The 25,130-nt window shown below is 46.7% G+C and overlaps 1 protein-coding gene across 8 annotated transcripts in view; it reads right to left on the minus strand.

Moving 5' to 3' along the window:
• MTMR1 (myotubularin related protein 1) overlaps positions 1-25,130 on the minus strand; it is a 314,872-nt gene that overhangs the window by 172,567 nt on the left and 117,175 nt on the right. For all 8 annotated transcript variants that reach the window (XM_063937377.1, XM_063937379.1, XM_063937378.1 and 5 more), the window contains one exon: positions 17,477-17,560. In XM_063937377.1, the coding sequence (XP_063793447.1) occupies positions 17,477-17,560 (84 nt within the window). The remainder of the gene's footprint in view (positions 1-17,476; positions 17,561-25,130) is intronic.

Raw genomic sequence — 25,130 nt, forward strand, 5'->3', positions numbered from 1 at the left:
CGATGGTGTAATTTAGTTCAGCAGGGGAGAACTTGCGAGAATGAAACCCACACGGATGCAATTTCCCATCTGAGGCGTATTGCGAGAGTACAGCACCTATGCCTACCGTGGAAGCATCAACCTCCAAAAAGAATGGTTTTAGGAAATCTGGCTGCTGAAGTACGGGAGCAGATATAAAGGCGGTCTTCAACTGTTTGAACGCTGCTATTGCTTCAGAAGGCCAATTGCTTGGGTCAGCCCCTTTTTTAGTCAGAGCCGTAATAGGTGCCACGATGGTAGAGAAACCTCTTATAAATTTCCGATAATAATTTGCGAATCCTAGAAATCGTTGCACTGCTTTTAAGGAAAGAGGTTGAGTCCAATCCCGGATGGCCGAAAGTTTCTCCGGATCCATACGCAATTCAGTTTCAGAAATAATGTAGCCCAAAAATGAAATAGAAGGAACCTCAAAGGTGCACTTGGAGATCTTGCCATAAAGATGATTCTTGCGCAACCGAAGGAGTACTTCCTTAACTTGTAGTCGGTGCTCAGAAAGATTCTTAGAAAAAATCAAAATGTCATCCAAATAGACTACTACATTCAGATACAACATATCCCGAAAGACTTCATTAATGAATCCTTGAAAGACAGCGGGGGCGTTGCTGAGGCCAAATGGCATTACCAGGTACTCATAATGCCCATCTCTCGTATTGAAAGCCGTCTTCCACTCATCTCCTTGACGAATACGTATCAAGTTGTATGCTCCTCTTAAGTCAAGCTTAGTAAATACTCGAGCTCCACGCACTCTATCAAAAAGCTCTGTGATGAGCGGCAGAGGATACTTGTTTTTAATGGTGACTTCATTTAAACCACGATAGTCGATGCATGGTCTCAGCCCTCCATCTTTTTTTTTTACAAAGAAGAAGCCAGCTCCCGCTGGAGAAGTGGAGGGACGGATGAAGCCCTTCTGCAAATTCGACTTAATGTACTCAGACATAGCTTGTGTCTCTGGAACCGACAAAGGATAAGTGCGACCTCGAGGCGGTATTTTCCCAGGAATGAGCTCAATGGGACAGTCCCAAGCCCTATGCGGAGGTAATTTATCAGCCGCCTGTTCCGAGAAGACATCCAAAAACTCTCGATAAGCCTCAGGAACTAACTCCACGTCCAACTTGGCCGACGCACGGAGTGGAACGACAGGAGTAAGACAATTCAATCGACAGAAAGGACTCCAAGAAATTATTTGCGTCGACCCCCAGTCGACATGAGGGTTGTGTAGCCTGAGCCAGGGAAAACCCAAAACGAGATCGTGAGACATTTCCTGAATAACTAGAAACTTCAGTTGTTCATGATGTAAAGCTCCCACTTGTAGCTGAATTGACTCAGACTGACTCGTAATCAAGGCGTTAGGAATTTGAACCCCGTTAATGGCTGTAATAGTAATAGGTCGTTCGACCAACTGTAATTTCAAACCCAAACTCTGGGCGCAGGAAAGAGAAATAAAATTCCCCGCAGCACCTGAATCCAAAAGAGCCATAACGGTCTTGACTTTTGTTTTAGTAGACAAAGATACTGAGAGTAAACAGTCCACTTCTGGAGAAGATTGAGAAACCACACCCAGCTTGACTTCCCCGGAACAGGCTAGGATTGCCCGTTTCCCGGGCGAGCTTTGCAAGACTTGAGGAAGTGATCCGCGGCTCCACAGTAGAGGCAAAGTTTGTTCTCACGTCGACGCTGTCGCTCCTCTGGAGACAGTCGAGACCGATTAATTTGCATGGGTTCGTCTGGAGCTGTCGTAACCGATGGTTTAGACGGAGGAGCCCGGAATCTGCACCGATCAGACCGAGAACGTTCGCCAACTCGTTCCTGCATGCGGAGATCCACTTTCACACAGAGCGAGATCAACTGTTCCAAGGAATCTGGCAAATCTCTTGTAATCAATTCGTCTTTAAGACGGTCGGACAGCCCGTTCCAGAAAGCGGCCCGTAAGGCATCATTATCCCAGCGCAATTCGGAAGCTATGGTCTGAAAATGAATCACATACTGACCCACTGAACGAGAGCCTTGTCGAACTCTAAGAAGATCTGAAGAGGCAGCGGCCGTTCTGCCAGGCTCATCAAAGATCCGGCGGAAAGATGAGATGAAATTAGTGTAGTTGGAAACCAAAGGATCAGATCGCTCCCATAAAGGAGACACCCATTCCAACGCTGAACCCTCAAGCAAGGAAATAATGTATGCTACTTTGGATCGATCCGTGGGAAAATTGTGTGCGAGGAGTTCAAACTGCACCTCGCACTGGTTAAGAAAACCACGGCAATTCTTCGGGTTGCCGTTGTAGCGAGAGGGAGTGGGAAGCTGAAGGCGTGACCTGGTACCGGACACTGCGTGAGCATTAACAGGAACGACTGCCGGAGTGGGTACTGGAGCTGGAACTGGAACTACTGAAGCCAGGGAAACCTGAATTTGATCCAACCTGCCGGATAGCTCTTGAAGATACCGCATCACCTGGTTTTGCGCCGCTTCCTGACTCTGTACACGGGAAACCAGATCTTGGATGGCACTTGCTTCTGGGTTCCGATTCCCCGGGTCCATGTGGCCTGTGTATACTATCACTGACCTGGTCGAAGGGTGTTGTGGACTCGGGGCTTCTTCCGGTGACAGGGAAGAGGAACCGCTACTGGGTCGCAATAGAGATGGCCGGATGTAGGTCTTCTTCATACAGGATGAAGACGGTAAGCAGGAAGCACGGAGGAATGATGAAGGTCTCCTGAAAAACAAGACTAGTGAAAGTGCTGAGTGCTGAGGTACAGAGATGCTGGTATTATTGAGGTGCTGAAGGCACTGAGGTGCTGAGACACCGAGGTACTGAGGTGTTGGAGTTCTGTGATACTAAGGTGCAGAGGCTCCGAGGTGCTGAGGTTCTATGGTGCTGAGGCACCGGAGTGCTGAGGAACAGAGGCACTGAGGTGCCGAGGTACTGAGGTGCTGATGGCGCTCAGGCGCCTTGGTGGCACGGAGGTGCGTGATAGCGCTCGGGCGCTTGGAGGCACGGAAGTGCGTGATGGCGCTCGGGCGCTTGGAGGCACGGAGGTGCGTGATGGCGCTCGGGCGCTTGGAGGCACGGAGGTGCGTGATGGCGCTCGGGCGCTTGGAGGCACGGAGGTGCGTGATGGCGCTCGGGCGCTTGGAGGCACGGAGGTGCGTGATGGCGCTCGGGCGCTTGGAGGCACGGAGGTGCGTGATGGCGCTCGGGCGCTTGGAGGCACGGAGGTGCGTGATGGCGCTCGGGCGCTTGGAGGCACGGAGGTGCGTGATGGCGCTCGGGCGCTTGGAGGCACGGAAGTGCGTGAAGACACTGGAGACACTGGGACACTGGAGACACTGGAGACACTGGGACACTGGAGACACTGGAGACACTGGAGACACTGGAGACACTGGAGACACTGGGACACTGGAGACACTGGAGACACTGGAGACACTGGAGACACTGGAGACACTGGAGACACTGGAGACACAGCGGAAAATAGGAACAAGGGAGCTCTGGAAATCACTGCTTCAGACAAGCAGAACGATGATACACAGGCGCCGGCTCCCTGCTCGGCGTCTGGCTTTGAACCTCCCGCCTTGGTCTGATTGGCGGAGCGGGCAGATGACGTCAGCCCCGCTCCGCCTACCTAATCTAAAGCAGCATGGCGGCGCCCTCGCTCCGGGAGCCGCCGGAGAGACCCGCCGACCCGACGCCGGACCCCCGAAGGGGAGAGACGCCAGGCCATCCAGGACACCCGCAGCGGTAAGCGCGGCCGCCGCTGCCCGCGGGGTGTGACAGACCAGACCTCCTCGTTCAGGGCCCTTGTGTCTCCGGCTGGCTTTGACGGCGTGGCTCTTGAAGCTTCCGTCTTGAGGGCCAAAGGATTTTCTGAGGCGGTCATTCAAACAATGTTGAAGGCCCAGAAACCGGCTTCTGCTCGGATTTATCATAGGGTGTGCAATTCTTACTTTGCTTGGTGCGCCACTAATAATCATGACTCTTACAAGTTTAGTACGGCCAAACTTTTGGCCTTTCTACAACAGGGTCTGGACTTGGGCCTTCGTCTGGCCACCATCAAAGTTCATATTTCTGCCTTGTCGGTTTGGTTCCAGAGATAAATTGCGACTTTACCTGATGTTCATACGTTCACTCAGGGTGTGTTGCGGATTCACCCTCCTTATGTCCCGCCTGTGGCTCCTTAGGACTTGTCGGTGGTTCTAGAGGCGTTGCAAGAGTATCCGTTTGAGCCCCTTGAATCTGCAGACCTTAAGTGGCTTTCTCTTAAGGTATTGTATCTGATGGCTATTGCCTCTGCTAGACGGGTGTCGGATCTGGGTGCCTTGTCTTGTAGGTCTCCATATCTGATTTTTCACCGTGACTGGGCGATTCTTAGAACACGTCCCAGGTACTTACCTAAGGTGGTGTCTTCTATCTACCTTAATCAGGAGATCGTGGTTCCGGCCTTTGCCTCTCCTAACTTGTCTTCCAAAGAGTGGTCTTTGGATGTGGTAGCGGCTCTCCGTATCTATGTGAAGAGAACTGCCTCCCTTCGGAAGTCTGATTCTCTCTTTGTACTATTTGGTTTTCACAAACGTGGCTGGCCTGCTCACAAGCAGACCCTGGCCAGATGGATTAGAATGCTGATTGAACATGCGCTGGCCTTTCAGCTCCTGCTACCATCAAAGCCCATTCTACTCAGTCTGTTGGACCTTCTTGGGCGGCCCGCCGTGGTGCGACCCTTGAACAATTGTGCAAGGCGGCTACGTGGTCCTCAGTGAACACGTTCATAAGGTTCTATGCCTTCGATACTTCCGCATCCCAGGATGCTTTCTATGGACGCCGGGTTCTTGTGCCCGCTACAGTGCGTCCCCCTCCCATGAGGAACTGCTTTAGGACATCCCCAATGTCATTGCCTGTGGAGCCCAGTGTACCCCGTAGAAGAGAACAAGATTTATGGTAAGAACTTACCGCTGTTAAATCTCTTTCTGCGAGGTACACTGGGCTCCACAGGGCGCCCACCCTGATGCACTTAGCTTCTTTGGGTTGGTATGGCATTAGCCGCTGATACTTTCTCCTGTCATGAGAATGTGGTGTATATGGCTACTAACGGTTGTCGTCTCTTTTACCTGCTACTGCATTGGACTGGTTAACAAAAACTGAGCTCCTGTGCACGAAGGCGGGGTTATAGAGGAGGCGGCGCTATGCATTCTGGGACAGTCAAAGCTTTTAGCCTGTTGGTGCCTTGGATCAAGATCCTACTCTACACCCCCAATGTCATTCCCTGTGGAGCCCAGTGTACCTTGCAGAAAGAGATTTAACAACGGTAAGTTCTTACCATAAATCTCGTTTTTGAAGATATCTGTACTTAGCCATGAATGACTGATTTAAGTATAATGATGGCAGATAAGTCAACTCAATATGTATAGGTTTACCATGCAAAGGCAAGACCCAGTGATACTTCATTGTAGATATTATGGGCATTTTTCTGTAAGACTTTATTAGTGTGCATAAACAATAGTTGCTATACATTCGTTAAAGGTAATTATGTTTAACATATCTTGAAGCAGAGACAGCAGCTCTATTATATACCTGATCAATAAGTTCTCAGGGGACATGATCTGAATAGGAATGTCACTGAAAATTAATCATTAAGAGGTTAACAAATGTGTTGCTGGCTGTAGAAACAGCCAAATAATCAATAGCAAATATAGATAGTGTTGTAGAGCTGTAATTACCTGGAAACACTTTACTGTATACTTCACACTTTTTTTTTATTTTTTTTATTATACATCAATTATTGTCACATACTGAATCTGCATAGTCATGTTTAATATGATGTACGCTCATTAATTTCAGTATAGAAAATAGATGCAGTGCTTGTGCTCACTGCAATCACAACAGTCAAGAAATATATATATATATATATATATATATATATATACATACATACATACATACATACATACATACATACATACATACATACACACACACACACACACACTTACGTACATATATTATATATACACATACACACACACAGAATTGTGTTGGCTAGCATTACACCATTGATAGTACTGCATGGGTGCACATTCTGGGATAAAGTAGAATGGCGGCACTCTACAGACTCGGAAAGTACCAAACACAGCATACAGCTCCATTTCAGATGTTTACTACATATTTTATCAAGGAAGCAAAAAGATGTAGTAAACTTCTAAAATGTTGGAGCTATATGCTATATTTGGCACTTTGGTACTTTCTTTCCGAGTCTGTGGAGCACCGCTATTCTGCTTGTTGCTATATATATATATATATATATATATACACACACACACACACACACACACACACACGTACACACATACATACATACATACAGAAAAAGACAGAGAGACAATGGAAGGGGGCACTCTACATATATACACATACACGTTACTTGCTCCAGTGCACTAAATAAATTACATACCATGGGCTACAGGTTAATGGACGATTACTAGTATAATTTTTCCTACTGTATGGATGAGAACATATCTCCTGTTATGGGGTAGCTGCAAATAGGATTTTAATTACCTACCGGTAAATCCTTTTCTCGTAGTCCGTAGAGGATACTGGGGATCCATTTAGTACAATGGGGTACAGACGGGTCCACTAGGAGCCATGGGCACTTTAAGAATTTGATAGTGTGGGCTGGCTCCTCCCTCTATGCCCCTCCTACCAGACACAGTCTAGGAAACTGTGCCCGAGGAGACGGACATACTTTGAGAGAAGGATACATAAAAGGATAGTGGTGAGATTCCGAACCAACACACACAAAAAAGATGAAAGCCATTCTAACAAAACTTGGAACAGGAACAGCAACAGCTGAACCAAACAACAATACTTATCCAAGTAACAGTGCAGGAAGAATAAAGCACCAAGCGGGCGCCCAGTATCTTCTGCGGACTACGAGAAAAGGATTTACCGGTAGGTAATTAAAATCCTATTTTCTCTTACGTCCTAGAGGATACTGGTTATCCATTTAGTACCATGGGGAAGTAACAAAGCTCCCAAACCGGGTGGGGGAGTGCTGGGGTTCCTGCAGAACTGATTGGCCTCTGAGGACCTTCAGTTTGGTCAAAGTATCAAACTTGTAAAACTTTGCAAACGTGTTCGAACCTGACCAAGTAGCTGCTCGGCAGAGCTGTAAGGCAGAGACACCGCGAACAGTACGCAATTGACTGCTTTGAAGCAGGACATCCAATCTTATTGGGGTCGTAAAGAACAAACAGCAAGTCCGACTTCCTGTGACGAGCTGTTCTCAGACACCTTCAAAGCCCTCACAACATCGAAAGACTTTGAAGTAACCGAGGTGTCGGTAACAACCGGAACCACAATAGGTTGGTTGATGTGAAATGCAGATACCACCTTAGGAAGAAATTGCTGACAAGTTCTGAGTTCAGCTCTGTCCTCATCGAAAATTAAATAGGGGCTCTTGTAAGACAACGCCTCCAGCTCCAACACACATCTTGCTGAAGCCAAGGCCAACAGTGTGACGGTCTTCCACGTAAGATATTTAACGTCTACCTCCTTTAACGGTTCAAACCAGTCCGATTGGAGGAACTGTAGCACCAAAGTGAGATCCCAAGGTGCCGTGGGAGGCACAAAGGGAGGTTGGATGTGCAGAACACCTTTCAAGAACATCTGGACCTCAGGGAGAGAAGCCAATTGTTTCTGAAAGAAAATGGACAAGGCCGAAATCTGGACTTTTATGGAGCCCTGACGTAGGCCCACATCAACACCATCAACTGGATTACCAATGCCTTTTCAAACGGAAGAAAAAATTTCTGCAACTGTGTGTCCAGTATCATTCCCAGAAATGGGAGCCTCTGAGTTGGTTCTAAGTGAGATTTTGGAAGATTTAAAATCCACACGTGATCCAGGAGTACCTTGGTTGTGAGGCCAATGCTGTTCAACAACCTTACCCTGGACGATGTCTTTATCAGAAGATCGTCCAGATACGGAATTATGTTCACTCCCTGCTTGCGAAGGAGAAACATCATCTCTGCCATCACCTAGGTGAACACCCTCAGTGCCGAGGAGAGACCAAAAGGCAGGGCCTGGAACTGGTAGGTGACAGTACTGTAGTGCAAATTGTAAATAAGCCTGGTGAGGCGGCCAGATCGGAATGTGAAGGTACGCATCCTTGATATCCAGAGACACTAGGAATTCTCCCTCCTCCAGACCTGAGATCACCGCTCTCAGAGACTCCATCTTGAATTTGACCACTTATAAGTACGGGTTCAACGATTTTAGATTTAAAAATCGGCCTTACCGAACCATCCGGTTTCGGTACCACTAACAAGTTGGAATAATGGGGGTCATTCAGAGTTGATCGCTCACTAGCTGTTTTTTTGCAGCCGTGCGAACGCGTAGTCGCCGCCCACAGGGAAGTGTATTTTAGCTTTGCAAGTGTGCGAATGCCTGTGCAGCCGAGCAGTACAAGAACAGTTTGTGCAGTTTCTGAGTAGTCTGAACTTACTCAGCCAATGCAATCACTTCAGCCTGTCCGGGGCCCGGAATTGACATCAGACACCAGCCCTGCAAATGCTTGGACACGCCTGCGTTTTTCCAACCACTCCCTGAAAACGGTCAGTTGACACCCATAAACGCCTTCTTCCTGTCAATCTTCTTGCAATCGGCTGTGCGAATGGATTCTTCGGTAAATCCATCGTCCAGCAACGATCCGCTCTGTACACATAGGACGCGCCTGCGCATAGCGGCGCATACACATGCGCAGTAGTGACCTGAACGATGCGCTTCGAAAAACGGCAGCGTGCGATCAGGTCGGAATGACCCCCAATATCCCTTGTTTTGGAGACGAGGTGAAACTGGAACAATGACCTGAGTCTGTACCAGTCTTTGAATGGCATCCTGTAAGGTTATACTTGCCTCTTGTGAAACTGACATATAGATTGGTAAATGCTCAATTAGCTTAGTGATATCATTCAGGTGCTCGAAAGGAAGGGGTATTTCTGAGCAAGAAAAAAAGCAATTGGTTTCCCCAGCACCCTGAATGATAACAGTAACCAGATATAAATCCCACATGATAATAGAATTCAGAGATCTTCGTTACACATATTTGCGCAAATGTGTGGTTAAGCCCCAAAGTCGCATCAAGGTCTCTCTGTATATTTGGGGTCCCTAGCGCTATATCTAGGTGCAGGGTGTGGCACCCCAAAACACCAAAATGAGCCAGAAAGCCCAGCGCGGCATACCAGTGTAAAAAAATAAGATTTTACTTACCGATAAATCTATTTCTCGTAGTCCGTAGTGGATGCTGGGAACTCCGTAAGGACCATGGGGAATAGCGGCTCCGCAGGAGACTGGGCACATCTAAAGAAAGCTTTAGGACTAGCTTGTGTGCACTGGCTCCTCCCCCTATGACCCTCCTTCAAGCCTCAGTTAGGATACTGTGCCCGGACGAGCGTACATAATAAGGAAGGATATTGAATCCCGGGTAAGACTCATACCAGCCACACCAATCACACCGTACAACTTGTGATCTGAACCCAGTTAACAGTATGATAACAATGAAGGAGCCTCTGAAAAGATGGCTCACAACAACAATAACCCGATTTAGTTAACAATAACTATGTACAAGTATTGCAGACAATCCGCACTTGGGATGGGCGCCCAGCATCCACTACGGACTACGAGAAATAGATTTATCGGTAAGTAAAATCTTATTTTCTCTGACGTCCTAGTGGATGCTGGGAACTCCGTAAGGACCATGGGGATTATACCAAAGCTCCCAAACGGGCGGGAGAGTGCGGATGACTCTGCAGCACCGAATGAGAGAACTCCAGGTCCTCCTCAGCCAGGGTATCAAATTTGTAGAATTTAGCAAACGTGTTTGCCCCTGACCAAATAGCTGCTCGGCAAAGTTGTAAAGCCGAGACCCCTCGGGCAGCCGCCCAAGATGAGCCCACTTTCCTTGTGGAATGGGCTTTTACAGATTTTGGCTGTGGCAGGCCTGCCACAGAATGTGCAAGCTGAATTGTACTACAAATCCAACGAGCAATAGTCTGCTTAGAAGCAGGAGCACCCAGCTTGTTGGGTGCATACAGGATAAACAGCGAGTCAGATTTTCTGACTCCAGCCGTCCTGGAAACATATATTTTCAGGGCCCTGACAACGTCAAGTAACTTGGAGTCCTCCAAGTCCCTAGTAGCCGCAGGCACCACAACAGGTTGGTTCATGTGAAAAGCAGAAACCACCTTAGGGAGAAATTGAGGACGAGTCCTCAATTCTGCCCTGTCAGAATGAAAAATTAAGTAAGGGCTTTTATATGATAAAAGCCGCCAATTCTGACACACGCCTGGTTGAAGCCAGGGCTAACAGCATCGTCACCTTCCATGTGAGATGATATTTTAAGTCCACAGTGGTGAGTGGTTCAACCAATGTGACTTAAGGAACCTCAAAACAACATTGAGATCCCAAGGTGCCACTGGAGGCACAAAAGGAGGTTGTATATGCAGTACCCCTTTTACAAATGTCTGAACTTCAGGTACTGAAGCCAGTTCTTTCTGGAAGAAAATCGACAGGGCCGAAATTTGAACCTTAATGGACCCTAATTTTAGGCCCATAGACAGTCCTGTCTGCAGGAAATGGAGGAAACGACCTAGTTGAAATTCCTCTGTAGGGGCCTTCTTGGCCTCACATCACGCAACATATTTTCGCCAAATGCGGTGATAATGTTTTGCGCTTACATCCTTCCTGGCTTTGACCAGGGTAGGGATGACTTCATCTGGAATGCCTTTTTCCTTCAGGATCCGGCGTTCAACCGCCATGCCGTCAACGCAGCCGCGGTAACTCTTGGAACAGACAAGGCCCCTGGTGGAGCAGGTCCTTTCTTAGAGGTAGAGGCCACGGGTCTTCCGTGAGCATCTCTTGAAGTTCCGGGTACCAAGTCCTTCTTGGCCAATCCGGAACCACGAGTATCGTTCTTACTCCTCTCCTTCTTATGATTCTCAGTACTTTTGGTATGAGAGGCAGAGGAGGGAACACATACACTGACTGGTACACCCACGGTGTCACCAGAGCGTCCACCGCTATTGCCTGAGGGTCCCTTGACCTTGCGCAATATCTGTCCAGTTTCTTGTTAAGACGGGACGCCATCATGTCCACCTTTGGTTTTTCCCAACGGTTTACAATCAGTTGGAAGACTTCTGGGTGAAGTCCCCACTCCCCCGGGTGGAGGTCGTGTCTGCTGAGGAAGTCTGCTTCCCAGTTGTCCACTCCCGGAATGAACACTGCTGACAGTGCTATCACATGATTTTCCGCCCAGCAGAGAATCCTTGCAGCTTCTGCCATTGCCCTCCTGCTTCTTGTGCCGCCCTGTCTGTTTACGTGGGCGACAGCCGTGATGTTGTCCGACTGGATCAATACCGGTTGACCCTGAAGCAGAGGTTTTGCTTGACTTAGGGCATTGTAAATGGCCCTTAGTTCCAGGATATTTTTGTCTCCAGGCTTGACCATAAGCCCTGGATATTTCTTCCCTGTGTGACTGCTCCCCAGCCTCGCAGGCTGGCATCCGTGGTCACCAGGACCCAGTCCTGAATGCCGAATCTGCGGCCCTCTAGAAGATGAGCACTCTGCAACCACCACAGGAGGGACACCCTTGTCCTTGGTGACAGGGTTATCCGCTGATGCATCTGAAGATGCGACCCGGACCATTTGTCCAGTAGGTTCCACTGGAAAGTTCTTGTGTGGAATCTGCCGAATGGGATTGCTTCGTAGGAAGCCATCATTTTTACCCAGAACCCTTGTGCATTGATGCACTGAAACTTGGTTCGGTTTTAGGAGGTTCCTGACTAGCTCGGATAACTCCCTGGCTTTCTCCTCCGGGAGAAACACCTTCTTTCTGGACTGTGTCCAGGATCATCCCTAGGAACAGAAGACAAGTCGTCGGAACCAGCTGCGATTTTGGAATATTGAGAATCCACTCGTGCTGCCGCAACACTACCTGCGATAGTGCTACACCGACCTCCAACTGTTCTCTGGATCTTACCCTTATCAGGGAATCGTCCAAGTAAAGGATAACTAAAATTCCCTTCCTTCGAAGGAATATCATCATTTCGGTCATTACTTCAGTAAAGACCCGGGGTGCCGTGGACCATCCCTACGGCAGCGTCTGAACTGATAGTGACAGTTCTGTACCATAACCTGAGATACCTTTGGTGAGAAGGGTAAATTTTGACATGAAGGTAAGCATCCTTGATGTCCCGAGACATCATGTAGTCCCCTTCTTCCAGGTTTGCAATCACTGCTCTGAGTGACTCAATTTTGAATTTGAACCTCTGTATGTAAGTGTTCAAAGATTTTAAAATCGGTCTCACCGAGCCGTCTGGCTTCGGTACCACAATAGTGTGGAATAATACCCCGTTCCCTGTTGCAGGAGGGGTACCTTAATTATCACCTGCTGGGAATACAGCTTGTGAATGGCTTCCAAAACTGCCTCCCTGACAGCGGGAGACGTCGGTAAAACAGACTTTTTGGAAACGGCGAGGGGAATACGTCTTGAATTCCAATTTGTACCCCTGAAATATTACCTGAAGGATCCAGGGGTCTACTTGCGAGTGAGCCCACTGCGCACTGAAATTCACTGAGAACGGGCCCCCACCGTGCCTGAACTTGTAAAGCCCTAGCGTCATACTGAGGGCTTGGCAGCGGCGGAAAAGGGTTTCTGTTCCTGGAAACTGGCTGATCTCTGCAGCCATTTTCCTCTCCCTCTGTCACGAGCAGAAAAGAGGAACCCTTTTGTCCGCTTGCCAACCAGGACTGCGCCTGATAATACGGCGTCTTATTTTGAGAGGCGACCTAGGGTACATCCCCTTTTTTAAGGCAATTCCAAATGCCGTTTGGAATCCCTGACCACTTTACTGGTAGATACAAAGCACTTATACTTGATGCCAGTCGGCAAATATTCCGCTGTGCATCATGTATATATAGAAAAGCATCTTTTAATTGCTCTATAGGCAATAATATACTGTCCTTATCTAGGATATCAATATTTCCAGTCAGGGAATCCGACCACGCCACCCAGCACTGCACATCCAGGCTGAGGCGATTGCTGGTCGCAGTATAACACCAGTATGTGTGTAAATACATTTTAGGATACCCTCCTGCTTTTTATCAGCAGGATCCTTAAGGGCGGCCATCTCAAGAGAGGGTAGAGCCCTTGTTCTTACAATCGTGTGAGCGCCTTATCCCCTGTAGGGGGTGTTTCCCAACGCACCCTAACCACTGGCGGGAAAAGGTATACTGCCAATAACTTTTTAGAATTATCAATTGTTATCGGAGGAAAACCCACGCATCATCACACACCTCATTTTATTTTTCAGATTCAGGAAAACTATAGGAAGTTTTTCCTCACCAAACATAATACCCCTTTTTTGGTGGTATTCATATTATCAGAAAAGTGTAAACATTTTCCATTGCCTCAATCATGCAATGTGTGGCCCTATTGGAAATCACGGTTGTCTCTTCACGTCGACACAGGAGCCAGTATCCGTGTCGGCGTCTGTATCTGAGGTAACGGGCGCTTTAGAGCCCCTGTATGAGACATCTGGACATGCACAAGCTGAGTAGCCGGCTGTCTCATGTCAACCACTGTCTTTTATACAAAGCTGACACTGTCACGCAATTTCAACAGTACATCCACTCAGGTGTCGACCCCCTAGGGGGTGACAACACTATTACAGACACTCTACTCCGTCTCCACATCATTTTTCTCCTCATACATGTCGACACAAAAGTACCGACACACAGCACACACACAGGGAATGCTCTGATAGAGGACAGGACCCACTAGCCCTTTGGGGAGACAGAGGGAGAGTTTGCCAGCACACACCAGAGCGCTATATATATACAGGGATAACCTTATATAAGTGTTTTTCCCTTTATAGCTGCTGTATTGTTTATACTGCGCCTAATTTGTGCCCCCCTCTCTTTTTTAACCCCTTTCTGTAGTGTAGTGACTGCAGGGGAGAGCCAGGGAGCTTCCCTCCAACTGAGCTGTGAGGGAAAATGGCGCCAGTGTGCTGAGATAGGCTCCGCCCCTTTCTCGGCGTCCTTATCATCCGTTTTTCTATATGTTTTGGCAGGGGTTAAATGCATCCATATAGCCCAGGAGTTATATGTGATGCATTTATTTTAGCCATATAAGGTTTTATCGATTTATTGCGTCTCAGGGCGCTGCCCCCCCAGCGCCCTGCACCCTCAGTGACCGGAGTGTGAAGTGTGCTGAGAGCAATGGCGCACAGCTGCGGTGCTGTGCGCTACCTTATCTGAAGACAGGATCGTCTTCTGCCGCCGATTTCACCGGACCTCTTCGCTCTTCTGGCTCTGTAAGGGGGCCGGCGGCGCGGCTCCGGGACCCATCCAGGCTGAACCTGTGATCGTCCCTCTGGAGCTAATGTCCAGTAGCCTAAGAAACCCGATCCACTCTGCACGCAGGTGAGTCCGTTTCTTCTCCCCTTAGTCCCACGATGCAGTGAGCCTGTTGCCAGCAGGTCTCACTGAAAATAATAAACCTAAACTAAAACTTTCACAAAGAGCTCAGGAGAGCCCCTAGTGTGCACCCTTCTCGTCGGGCACAGAAATCTAACTGAGGCTTGTAGGAGGGTCATAGGGGGAGGAGCCAGTGCACACCAGCTAGTCCTAAAGCTTTCTTTAGATGTGCCCAGTCTCCTGCGGAGCCGCTATTCCCCATGGTCCTTACGGAGTTCCCAGCATCCACTAGGACGTCAGAGAAACTATAGTGTTAATAAATTAGTATTTAGGAAGCCGAAGCTATAGAGAGGGTGATATAAACATGAAATGTAATTAAAATAGAGAAATAGTGTTAGAAAATTAATAAGTGAAAAGTGTTAATAGAATGTAAAGGTATGCCACACTAAAGCCATCCAGCCCAGCCAGTCCAGAGGCACCACACCTCACACCTCCATTGCCCCAATCTGGGTCTAATATTAACCAGCAAGGAGCCACATGATAATGGCTCCTTACTAAAATATGTCTAAGCTAAGAGCTACCTACCTTGGAGCAACCCCATAATGCTCCATGTGGCATGTCAGGGCCTGCACCTCCTCCTAATGCAGGAACCTCTCTGCCTCTCACAACAGACATATAGATTGGTAAATGCTCAATTAGCTTAGTGATATCATTCAGGTGCTCGAAAGGAAGGGGTATTTCTGAGCAAGAAAAAAAGCAATTGGTTTCCCCAGCACCCTGAATGATAACAGTAACCAGATATAAATCCCACATGTGAAACTGGTAAGCCTGATTTGAAGAATATGTGAGGTGGGAGCTCCTGGAACTCCAGTCTGCAGCCCTGGGAAATAAGATTTATGACCCAGGGATCCTGGCACGATGTTGTCCAGATGTGACTGAAATTTTTTAGTCGAGCTCCCACCTGCTAGTCTTCCAGGCATCGCGGTCCACCGTCATGCAGAAGGCTTTGAGGAAGCAGAGCTGGAGCTCTGTTCCTGAGAACCGTCAGTTTCTGGTTTGCATGATTTAGCTCTAGCACCTCTGTTGACTGTAGAAGATCCTCTGGCTTTGCCCTTAAACTTGGCAGTCCGAAAGGACTGCAGAGTAGGTCCCGAGTAGGTCTTCCTGGTTGAGGGAGCTGCAGAAGGAAGATATAGGACTTATCCACAGTAGCTTTGGAGATCCATTTGTCTAGTTCATCTCCAAATACGGCCTCTCCTGTGAAGGGTAGGCCATCCACGCCTTTCCTGGAGTCCGCGTCCGCAGTAAGCTGGCGTAACCATAAGACCCTGCATGCTGACACTGCCATAGCAGTGATGAGTTCATTAAGCAAAACTACTTATTTTATGGCTTCTACCATAAAGTTCGCGGAGTCCTGTATATGTTGCAGGAGTAACACAATCTCCCCCCTAGATAAGGAATCCAACCCTTTAATGAGCTTACCTGACCATTTAGCAATGGCTTTAGTAATCCACGCACATGCTATAGTGAGTCTCTGAACCACCCCAGCAGCTGTGTACAAGGATTTGAGTGTAGTCTCAATTTTATGATCAGCCTTGTCTTTCAGGGAGGCTGCACCAGGGACAGGTAACACAATCTTCTGTGACAACCTGGACACCAATGCATCAGTGGATTTTCACATTTTTTCCTATCCTCAGGAAGAAAAGGAAAAGATGAGAGTAACCTTTTATGGATTTCAAATTTCTTATCAGGATTAACCCACGGTTCTTCAAACAGGGTATTCAATTCCTTTGACACAGGAAAAGTGACTGCGGATTTCTTTTTTACATTAAAATAAGATTCCTCACACTCCTCTGTGACCTTATCAGGAATTTGCAGAACGTCTCTGATAGCTTCTTTAAGAGCCCCTATTCCCTGTGACCGAGCAGCGACCCCCCATCCTTCTGAATCCACCCCCTCCCTCCTCTATGTCTGACCCCTCAGCGTCAGAGACAGACTACAGACATGTGCCAGAGCTCGTTTTTGCGGACAAATGGCAGGGGACGGAGACACTTGTTTGGGAACGGAGTCTCTATTCATAATCTCATCCATAGACTGCTATAAGTATTGCGTCTCTTTCTCTTTGCGGGACAATGTATTAGAGATATTGGAAATCAATCCTTTAATGGAATTCAGCCACGCTGGTTCAGCCGCACTAGCCTGGGAAGGTGCACTACACTGAGTACATAGTAGTGAGCTCCCTGGGGAAGACGAACACTCTGCCGTACAAGAAACACACTCTTTGCCTGACATATTGTAAAACCGGGACGCCGGTTTAGTACACACCATTCTTCTGGCTGTTAGTGGTGGCGGCGTGCTGCGGGAATGTACGTTCGCCGTGGTGTGGCTTGCAAATAGTTCCCTCAGGAGCTAATGTCCTGTCAGCAGGGAATGGGACCATAAACCCTTCAAGAGGTTGGCCCCCTCAAGTCCCACGAAGCAGGCAGGCTGGTGCCATCCAGTCCTGCCTGGAAATAACAAACAGAAAAATAAATGCAGAAAACTCTTCAGGAGATTCCATAAGCGTGACCGGCTCCTCCAGGCACATTTTCTAAACCGAGTCTGGTAGGAGGGGCATAGAGGGAGGAGCCAGCCCACACTATCAAATTCTTAAAGTGCCCATGGCTCCTAGTGGACCCGTCTATACCCCATGGTACTAAATGAATCCCCAGTAGCCTCTAGAACGTAAGAGAAAGTCTGATATTTATTGAGCACCCTTTCACTTTGTAAGCTTGCACAAAGCTATACACAAAGATACGCACACACATACTATTATGATGCTAATGCTAAAATTAACAAGAATAACTCCTTAGATTATAAATGGGATTTCCCTTCTTAAATACAAATCCTCAATGAGCTCCAATGCTAGAGAGCTGGTCTCCTCTGTAAAACAAACAAAGACAATCCTGATAAGGACAGTAGAAAGAAAACATACTGTACCTGTCTTTTGTATTCAGCTGTAGGGTCATATACTTTCCAGCCATTCACAGAGAATTTTTCTCTGTAACTAAATGCAAACAGGGGCTGGAAGAAATAAAAATGCACAACTTTATATTTGATAAAATATATGTCGTCAATTGATCAGATATATTTCAAGACATTCTTTCTGTAGGAACAAAACACTTGTGGCATGAGAACAGAATGTTATGGTAGAAAACTGCAAAGCACTGGATAAATCTAAACTGGCTGCCACTTTGCTAATGATTAAGGGTTGGGAAGAATTATATACTTGTTATTACACTCACAGAGCTGGCAGACAACATGGTATTAGTCGGACAATAAACTTAAAAAACTTTTCTTGCCAATGTGACACAGGAGAGAGGTTTCTGTCCCGCAGTACACATATACTAGATCAGAGTTTGACCTAAATGTGTGTATTAGCTGAAACAGATTAGTTTATGAATTTGGTAACCAACACCTTATCTCAATGGACTTCTATAACGTGAAAAAAAAAATGACACAGTAAATTTAAAAAGTGTTATACAGGTTGAGGCTACCATATACAAAAAATGCGATATCCAAAAATGTTTGCGCGCAACCGAGATTGAGACACCTTTTCTATCTGGTGGTTCAATTTACACAAACTTTGTTTCATTCATAAAGTTATTACACATTGTGCCTAAAATTACCTTCAGGTGGTATGTATAAGGTGTATATGAATGAGATGTATCGTGTTTAGACTTGGGCCCCATCACCAAAATATATCAATATGGTATGCAAATATTCCAAATAAGATAAAATCCTAAATCCAAAATACTTCTAGTCCCAAGCATTTCAGATATGGGAGACTCAAACTGCACTTTCATTTTATAAACTTGTGTAGCCAACAAAATTTCTAATTTAAGTAAAACCAAGTGTAACAATTTCAATCATGCTTTCTACATTATTTTAAATCAGTCAATTCTTGAATGCAATGGATGTGCAGTGTTACCACATATCATCTACCAAGTAACTAATGTCCAGTATGTGACCATTACATTACTCACAGAATAAGGTTTTGAAAGTTAAGATTTGTTGGATTGTGTATAAAACAAATCAGCCAAAAAATAAAAAAAAAACCAAGGAGGAGTAATGTGAGCTAAGCAGGAAACCATCCAAATGTTCACCTATGTGCTTTGGAACATGAGAGTCACACAGTGTGCGGAATAAGCACAAGGAGATCATCGCACTTTAGAAAAACACAACCCAGACACAATCATTTCCCAGTGATACAGTACTTCCATGATTTTCCACCCACCCCAGATGATTTCACAACTCTGAATAAATATGTTTGTCAGCTTGTAAAGAACTAGAGACATCATAGGGGGTCTTACCAAGCTCCCAACATTGTAGTATAGTTTTCCTGGCATACAACAGAAACTAGACATACTTGGCGGCAACCAGAATTCCAGCCACAGATATGTAAATGTTTTATTATATACACACAATGAACAGCTCTTTTTCTATGGAGACACACATTTCTACTTGTACGTACATAGTTGCCAATCTCACATTCAGATATTTAGAATATCTGACTAATATCAGTCCGCTCCTATAAGTGTGTGTGGTGGAAACAGTGAATATGCCCCTTCAGAGTCCAGATTCCTATTCTTGGTTAATCTCAACTTTAAGAACGTGTAAAGAACCTTAAAATACTTTTCTTTACACGTTCATTCACATCTTAAAATTAGTCATGAGTGGGAGGAATCACCAGGTCTATATCGCATGCATCATTTTATGGGATCTGTAGGATTTACAGATGATTGGGATGCCGGCCGTCTGTATACGGACAATGGCATCCCGTTCGTCAGTATGCCAGTAGCAGGGTGAGCGCAATGAGTGCCCTTGCTTTCTTGCTGCGCTTGTTTCAGTTACACACGTTCTAAAGGCAGTCAACTCATTTATACCCTTTTCAGACAGAAATCCTGATTGTGGCGTGCTTCCCTTATTACCCAGCTAGCCCTGCAGTCCAAGACCGTTGATAGAAGTTTGTTATTGTACCTGTATGTTCCAGTTCTTGATTAGCTTACTGTGGAGCTTGTACCCTGCCTCTGGAGTGTTCCTGCTTTCTGACAGTTCGTTCCTGCATCCTGTGTCCTGGTTTTCGGAGCCTGGTCCTGGGTATCTGTTCCAGCCTTCCAGTCTAGTGATCCTGACTCTTCAGCCTTGGGGTCCTGTTACTTCTATATGCATCTTTTCCGGTGTCACGAGTAGCGGCTCTGCCGCACCTTACTGCTGAAGCCATATTATTCTAATTATCTTGCCATTGTGTTTTCTGCGGAGGTTCCGCCACTGTTGTCCTTGTCGAACTACGATGGATTCGTATCTGGCATTTGGGCAGCGTTACTTTGGTTACGGTTTTTCTTGGTGGCCACGCCGCACATAAATTAGTTTATTATTTTCTGTGGTTTCCCCTTTCGCTTTTGTATCTGTCTTAGTTAGTTTTCCCCTTGTTCTCTCTCAGTCATGGTTAACGCCTTGACACCTACTAAGACCGGGGGGCATCGGAGTTCGGGCAGACCTAATCCGCCCGTTCAAACGCAGCTGCCGAGGGGCCAAGAAACCATAGTCTCGCAGGTGTTAACCGACCACTATGGAAAGACAACGGAGTTAGGGTTTTCGTTAGGTATTGCTGCGTACCCCAGTTCTGTTGCAGCTTCATGCATCTGTACTTGGAACTCTTCTGCTGCCACCCTATCCCCTGGGTTCCAAGTACATAGAACATAACACACACTATCTGAATACCCGTGCTTCGCTACGGAAATTCAAGTATAAGCACAAAGAAATAAAAGGAGGACGACGGGCATGGTTAACATTCCATAGGCTCACTTGTGGTAGGATGTTGTTGAGAACTGGCAGCATCAAAGTGCTCCTCCATGAAACCGCCCGAGAACACACAAAAACAAACAGATTTTATTTTACGTGAATCTGTAGTCTCTGGGGGACATTCAATTGTTTGAAAAGTCAGTTGGGTGTCTGTTTTTTTCTCTCTAACAGACAGGAAAAAACAGACCCCCAACCAACTTTTCAAACATTTGAATTCCCCCCTCTGTGTCTTATTTTCTGGACAACGGGATATACCTAAAGTCAACTGGTTAGTTTATCACAAGAGATCATCAATTAAACTTACAACAGGACATGCTCTGCCCACCGCTGTCAATCTTTGTCAAGCCGCGCCTAAGGGCAGGCAGGCCTTCCCTGGATTGATGCTGTCAAATGCCTGGCGCTGAGGAGAATAATCTGCCTCCTTCTCTGCCATGTCCTGCCTCTAATACTGCACTGCTCAGTGCTGTAAATGCTGGAACAACAGTCCAAGCTCCGCCCACTGTATGATAAATATGTAAGGTTTGCAGGGATAGGCTGACTGTTCCAAAGGGGCTTAGGTCTCATTGCTTAGCTTCTCGCTCTCCTTAGGGCTCCTCCTTTGAGGTAAAAAGGTAAAGATTTTCGCACAACACTTAAGGTCACTGGGAGAGCTGTCGGTACCCTTTGCACAGCAGATAAGCATTTGCTATCAAGCTTTCCTTTAATGCATATTAGAGTCAATATCTCTCTCTCGCCTTTCCTCCTATTGCTCTCTAAGGGATTCGGCATCTGAGGGATTCGGCAATGTTTCGTTCAAGTGACAGGTTAACCTCTGATAATTTGAGACACTATCCTCTCCTGACTGGAAATAGGTTGGTTAAGTACTTACATCTGAAATATATATATATATATATATATATATATATATATATATATATAGATATATATATGTAACTCCAAACGTGGAAAAAAGGCACTAGAGTGCCCTTTTTTCCACGTTTGGAGTTACATGTATTTTTAGGACTACGGCACCGGGGCCAGCTGTGTGAACTGGAGTGGAGTGCCGACTGAATTGTATATATATATATATATATATATATATATATATATATATACCACCGATTCATCACAAAATCTCCTGTACCAAAACGCTGGACTTCCTTGCTAGTGGCAGTTGCAGAGCACTCCATTACTCAAATAGGGGACCCACTGCCGGTGATGTCTGACAGTGTTTAGAGGTGGCAGCTGATGTGGTTCCCATGTTTGAATAATGGACTGCTATGCAACTGCCACTTCAAGGAAGTCCAGTAACAGAGCATTGTGTCCTTCACCCTCCGCAATTTGGTATCGCCGGCACAATGCATTATTTATAGCCCCTGGCTGGGTGGGCTGTCTTAACTCTCCTCTGTGAGAGGTGGGGGGGGGGGGGGGGGGGGAATTCCCAATAATCATCTCACCCCTTTTAACCCCTTTGTGGATGGAAATTTGAAAGATCCCCTCTTAGTGGGTGCCTACATCACAAAAGCAAGCTAGGGTTAGGCACCACCGGGGGGTAGTTAGGTTTAGGCACTAAAGGGGAAGGGTCAGGATACAGGGAAGGGAAAGTTAAGGGAGTACGGAAGAAGGGGTAACATACTTACCTCACCCCTGTTGGGATTTCACACATCAGGATGCCGGCAGTGGCACTTTGGGGTTAAACATACTGAACCCCTCTCACCTTCTGGCTGTCACAAACCTAAAGCAAAATATTGTTTCTCCGGCAGGGTCCACAGGTTATCCGCAGGATAACATTGGGATATGATAAAGTGAGAGCGGATTTGCACCAATCGGTCAAAGCTTTTCGGCATCCCAGCATGCAACGGGCCCATCCATATATCCCCGACTCCTGGCTCAGACAAACCAGTTTTTTGTTTGGTGCGGCAGGAGCCGGACCATGGTCAATGGTATGCTGGCTTTTAGCAGCCATAAGCTTTCTTATTTTATTTTTATAGTTTTACTATTTTTTTGAGTGATCTGTGTAAAAAGCGTCTTATACGTACCTTAGAAAGAGTCGCTCCAACAACTCTCCGCCGGGCCACGACTACGCTTACCCACGAGTACAGTGCTGTTTCGGTGGGAGTCTGTGTCGGACATACTAGCAGGTCCAGCAGACGTTACCAGGCTGTGGCCGGAGCACGGGGAGAAAGTAAGGTATCGGTTCTGCTTAGAGGGGGAATACGGACACAGCCGCACTGCTTTGGGAGGAGACTACAAAACAGTCGCTGACGCTGCTGCCACCTGGGGTGCACCAGCGCTAGCCCTTAGGGATCATAGGCTCCAGGAGTAGTATGAGGCCGCAATCCCTAGGGTTGATGTCAGCAGCGGGGAGTCAGACGCTCTCCTGGTCGCCCCACCCCCCAGTTCATGACCAGTTTCCGCCAAGTCTCCAGCCATGAACTTTTTTCCCGCTTCCGCCTGAGACGCTGTGTACTAAGGGACCCAGTCGCGCATAGGCGGCTGTGTGACTGGTGCGTCAGTGTTCACTTGGGCGTCTGTGTTCACTACAGGTTCACAGAGCGGCGGTGTAAACTAATAGCGTCTGCATCCACTCAGCGTTCGCAGACGTATTGATCGATCCTGGAAGCGGGGTAAGTCTCCATATATCCCACTCTACTGAGTATGGGTTAAACAGCACTAAGTCTCTATCTACCTTTTGAGTATGAATAGTTTGTCTTGCAAAGCTGGGTTAAACCTCTCAGGATCTGGTTCAGGATGGTTTGTGTGCAAATTGTTTTAGCTTTCACTAAGGTCTCTTGAATAGTACAAGGCTGATACAGGTGCAAGTTGATCCCCCTTGGGCTATGTTTGCACAGACATTATCCAGTATAGCTGAGCGGATAATTCCAACTTCTGTACCAGGAATAGGTTACACGATGAACCCTTACATGCAGCTTCCCACCTGCGGTTTATCACTTCCAGCAGCAGCCTGTCAAAAGAAACAGGCTGAAAAGCCAGTGGTAAGTAAATCTACATTTTAACAGTCTACACGTTTCAGATGAGGATTCATCGGAGGATGAAGGCACATTAAGCTCTGGTTCTGCATACGAAGAGGAGGAGGTAGGCCTTAGTTCAGTGGACGTAGCCGAGTTAATTAAGGCAATGAAAGCCATTCTATCCTTAGAAGAATCAGCAGAGCCTGTGTTAAAATCCAAGGCACCTGTGTTTAAACGTCCCAAAACAGTTAAGACTGAGTTTCCTGGGTCAGATCAACTGACGAAAATCATGGAAGAGGCTTGGGCTCAGCCCAGTAAGAAGTTTAGAATTCTTAGGAAATGGAATTCCAATTATCCTCTTCCAGCTGGGGATTGTTTAAAGAGGAAGGTGGCCCCCAAAGTAGATATGTTATTCGATTAGTGTGAAAATCTACATTACCTCTGCCGTCACCATCATTAAATTATGTCACGGATAGGAGTGGATGTTTTTTTAAAAACCAAATTTTCCCTGTCTGGGGCAGTCATTAAACCAACCATGGCTTCAGCTTGGATGGCAAAAGCAGTAGCTGCCTGGGCTAATGCACTGGAAGGAGATCTTTCAATGGCATCTAGAGAGCAAAAATCCCATATGGCACATATAAAACAGGCTGCAATGTTCTTGGAAGAAGCAGCTTTGGATATGGATACAATTGCCTCCAGGGCATCAGCTTCAGCAGTAGCCACTCGCAGAGCACGTACATCGAAAGCTGATTCAGAATCTAAAAAAGTTTTGGAGTCTTTACCTTTCTCTGGAGATATTCTTTTTGGTAAAGAATTGACAGATATTTTGGAGTCAGAAGCAGACTCCAAGAAAGTAAAGGTTTCCTTCCACATAAAAATTCAAACCTAAAGTTCCAGCTTTTCGTCCCTTTCGGTCTCAAGGAAAAGCTAAAAGGGAAAAGTGATGGCAAACAGCCCCAATACAACAAGTCTGGTAGGACTAAAAAGTATTGGGCTACCAGATGACAGGTTGGTAAAACAGAAAAATAAGATTTTACTTACCGGTAAATCTATTTCTCGTAGTCCGTAGAGGATGCTGGGACTTCGTAAGGACCATGGGGAATAGACGGGCTCCGCAAGAGATAGGGCACTTTAAGAAAGCTTTGGATTCTGGGTGTGCACTGGCTCCTCCCTCTATGCCCCTCCTCCAGACCTCAGTTAGGGAAACTGTGCCCAGAGGAGATGGACAGTACGAGGAAGGATATTTGTAAACCTAAGGGCGAGATCCATACCAGCCACACCAATCACACCGTATAACTTGTGATAAACTACCCAGTTAACAGTATGAACAACAACATAGCCTCAGGTCAACCGATAAACTATAACATAGCCCTTATGTAAGCAATAACTATAAACAAGTCTTGCAGAAGAAGTCCGCACATGGGACGGGCGCCCAGCATCCTCTACGGACTACGAGAAATAGATTTACCGGTAAGTAAAATCTTATTTTCTCTAACGTCCTTGAGGATGCAGGGACTCCGTAAGGACCATGGGGATTATACCAAAGCTCCCAAACGGGCAGGAGAGTGCGGATGACTCTGCAGCACCGAATGAGCAAACAGGAGGTCCTCCTCAGCCAGGGTATCAAACTTATAGAACTTTGCAAAGGTGTTTGACCCCGACCAAGTAGCTGCTCGGCAGAACTGTAATGCCGAGACCCCTCGGGCAGCCGCCCAAGAAGAGCCCACCTTATTAGTGGAATGGGCCTTAACCGATTTAGGCAATGGTAATCCTGCCGTAGAATGCGCCTGCTGAATCGTGTTACAGATCCAGCGAGCAATAGTCTGCTTTGAAGCAGA

Source organism: Pseudophryne corroboree, chromosome 8 (genome assembly GCF_028390025.1).
Source record: "Pseudophryne corroboree isolate aPseCor3 chromosome 8, aPseCor3.hap2, whole genome shotgun sequence".
NCBI classification, from domain to species: Eukaryota; Metazoa; Chordata; class Amphibia; order Anura; family Myobatrachidae; genus Pseudophryne; species Pseudophryne corroboree.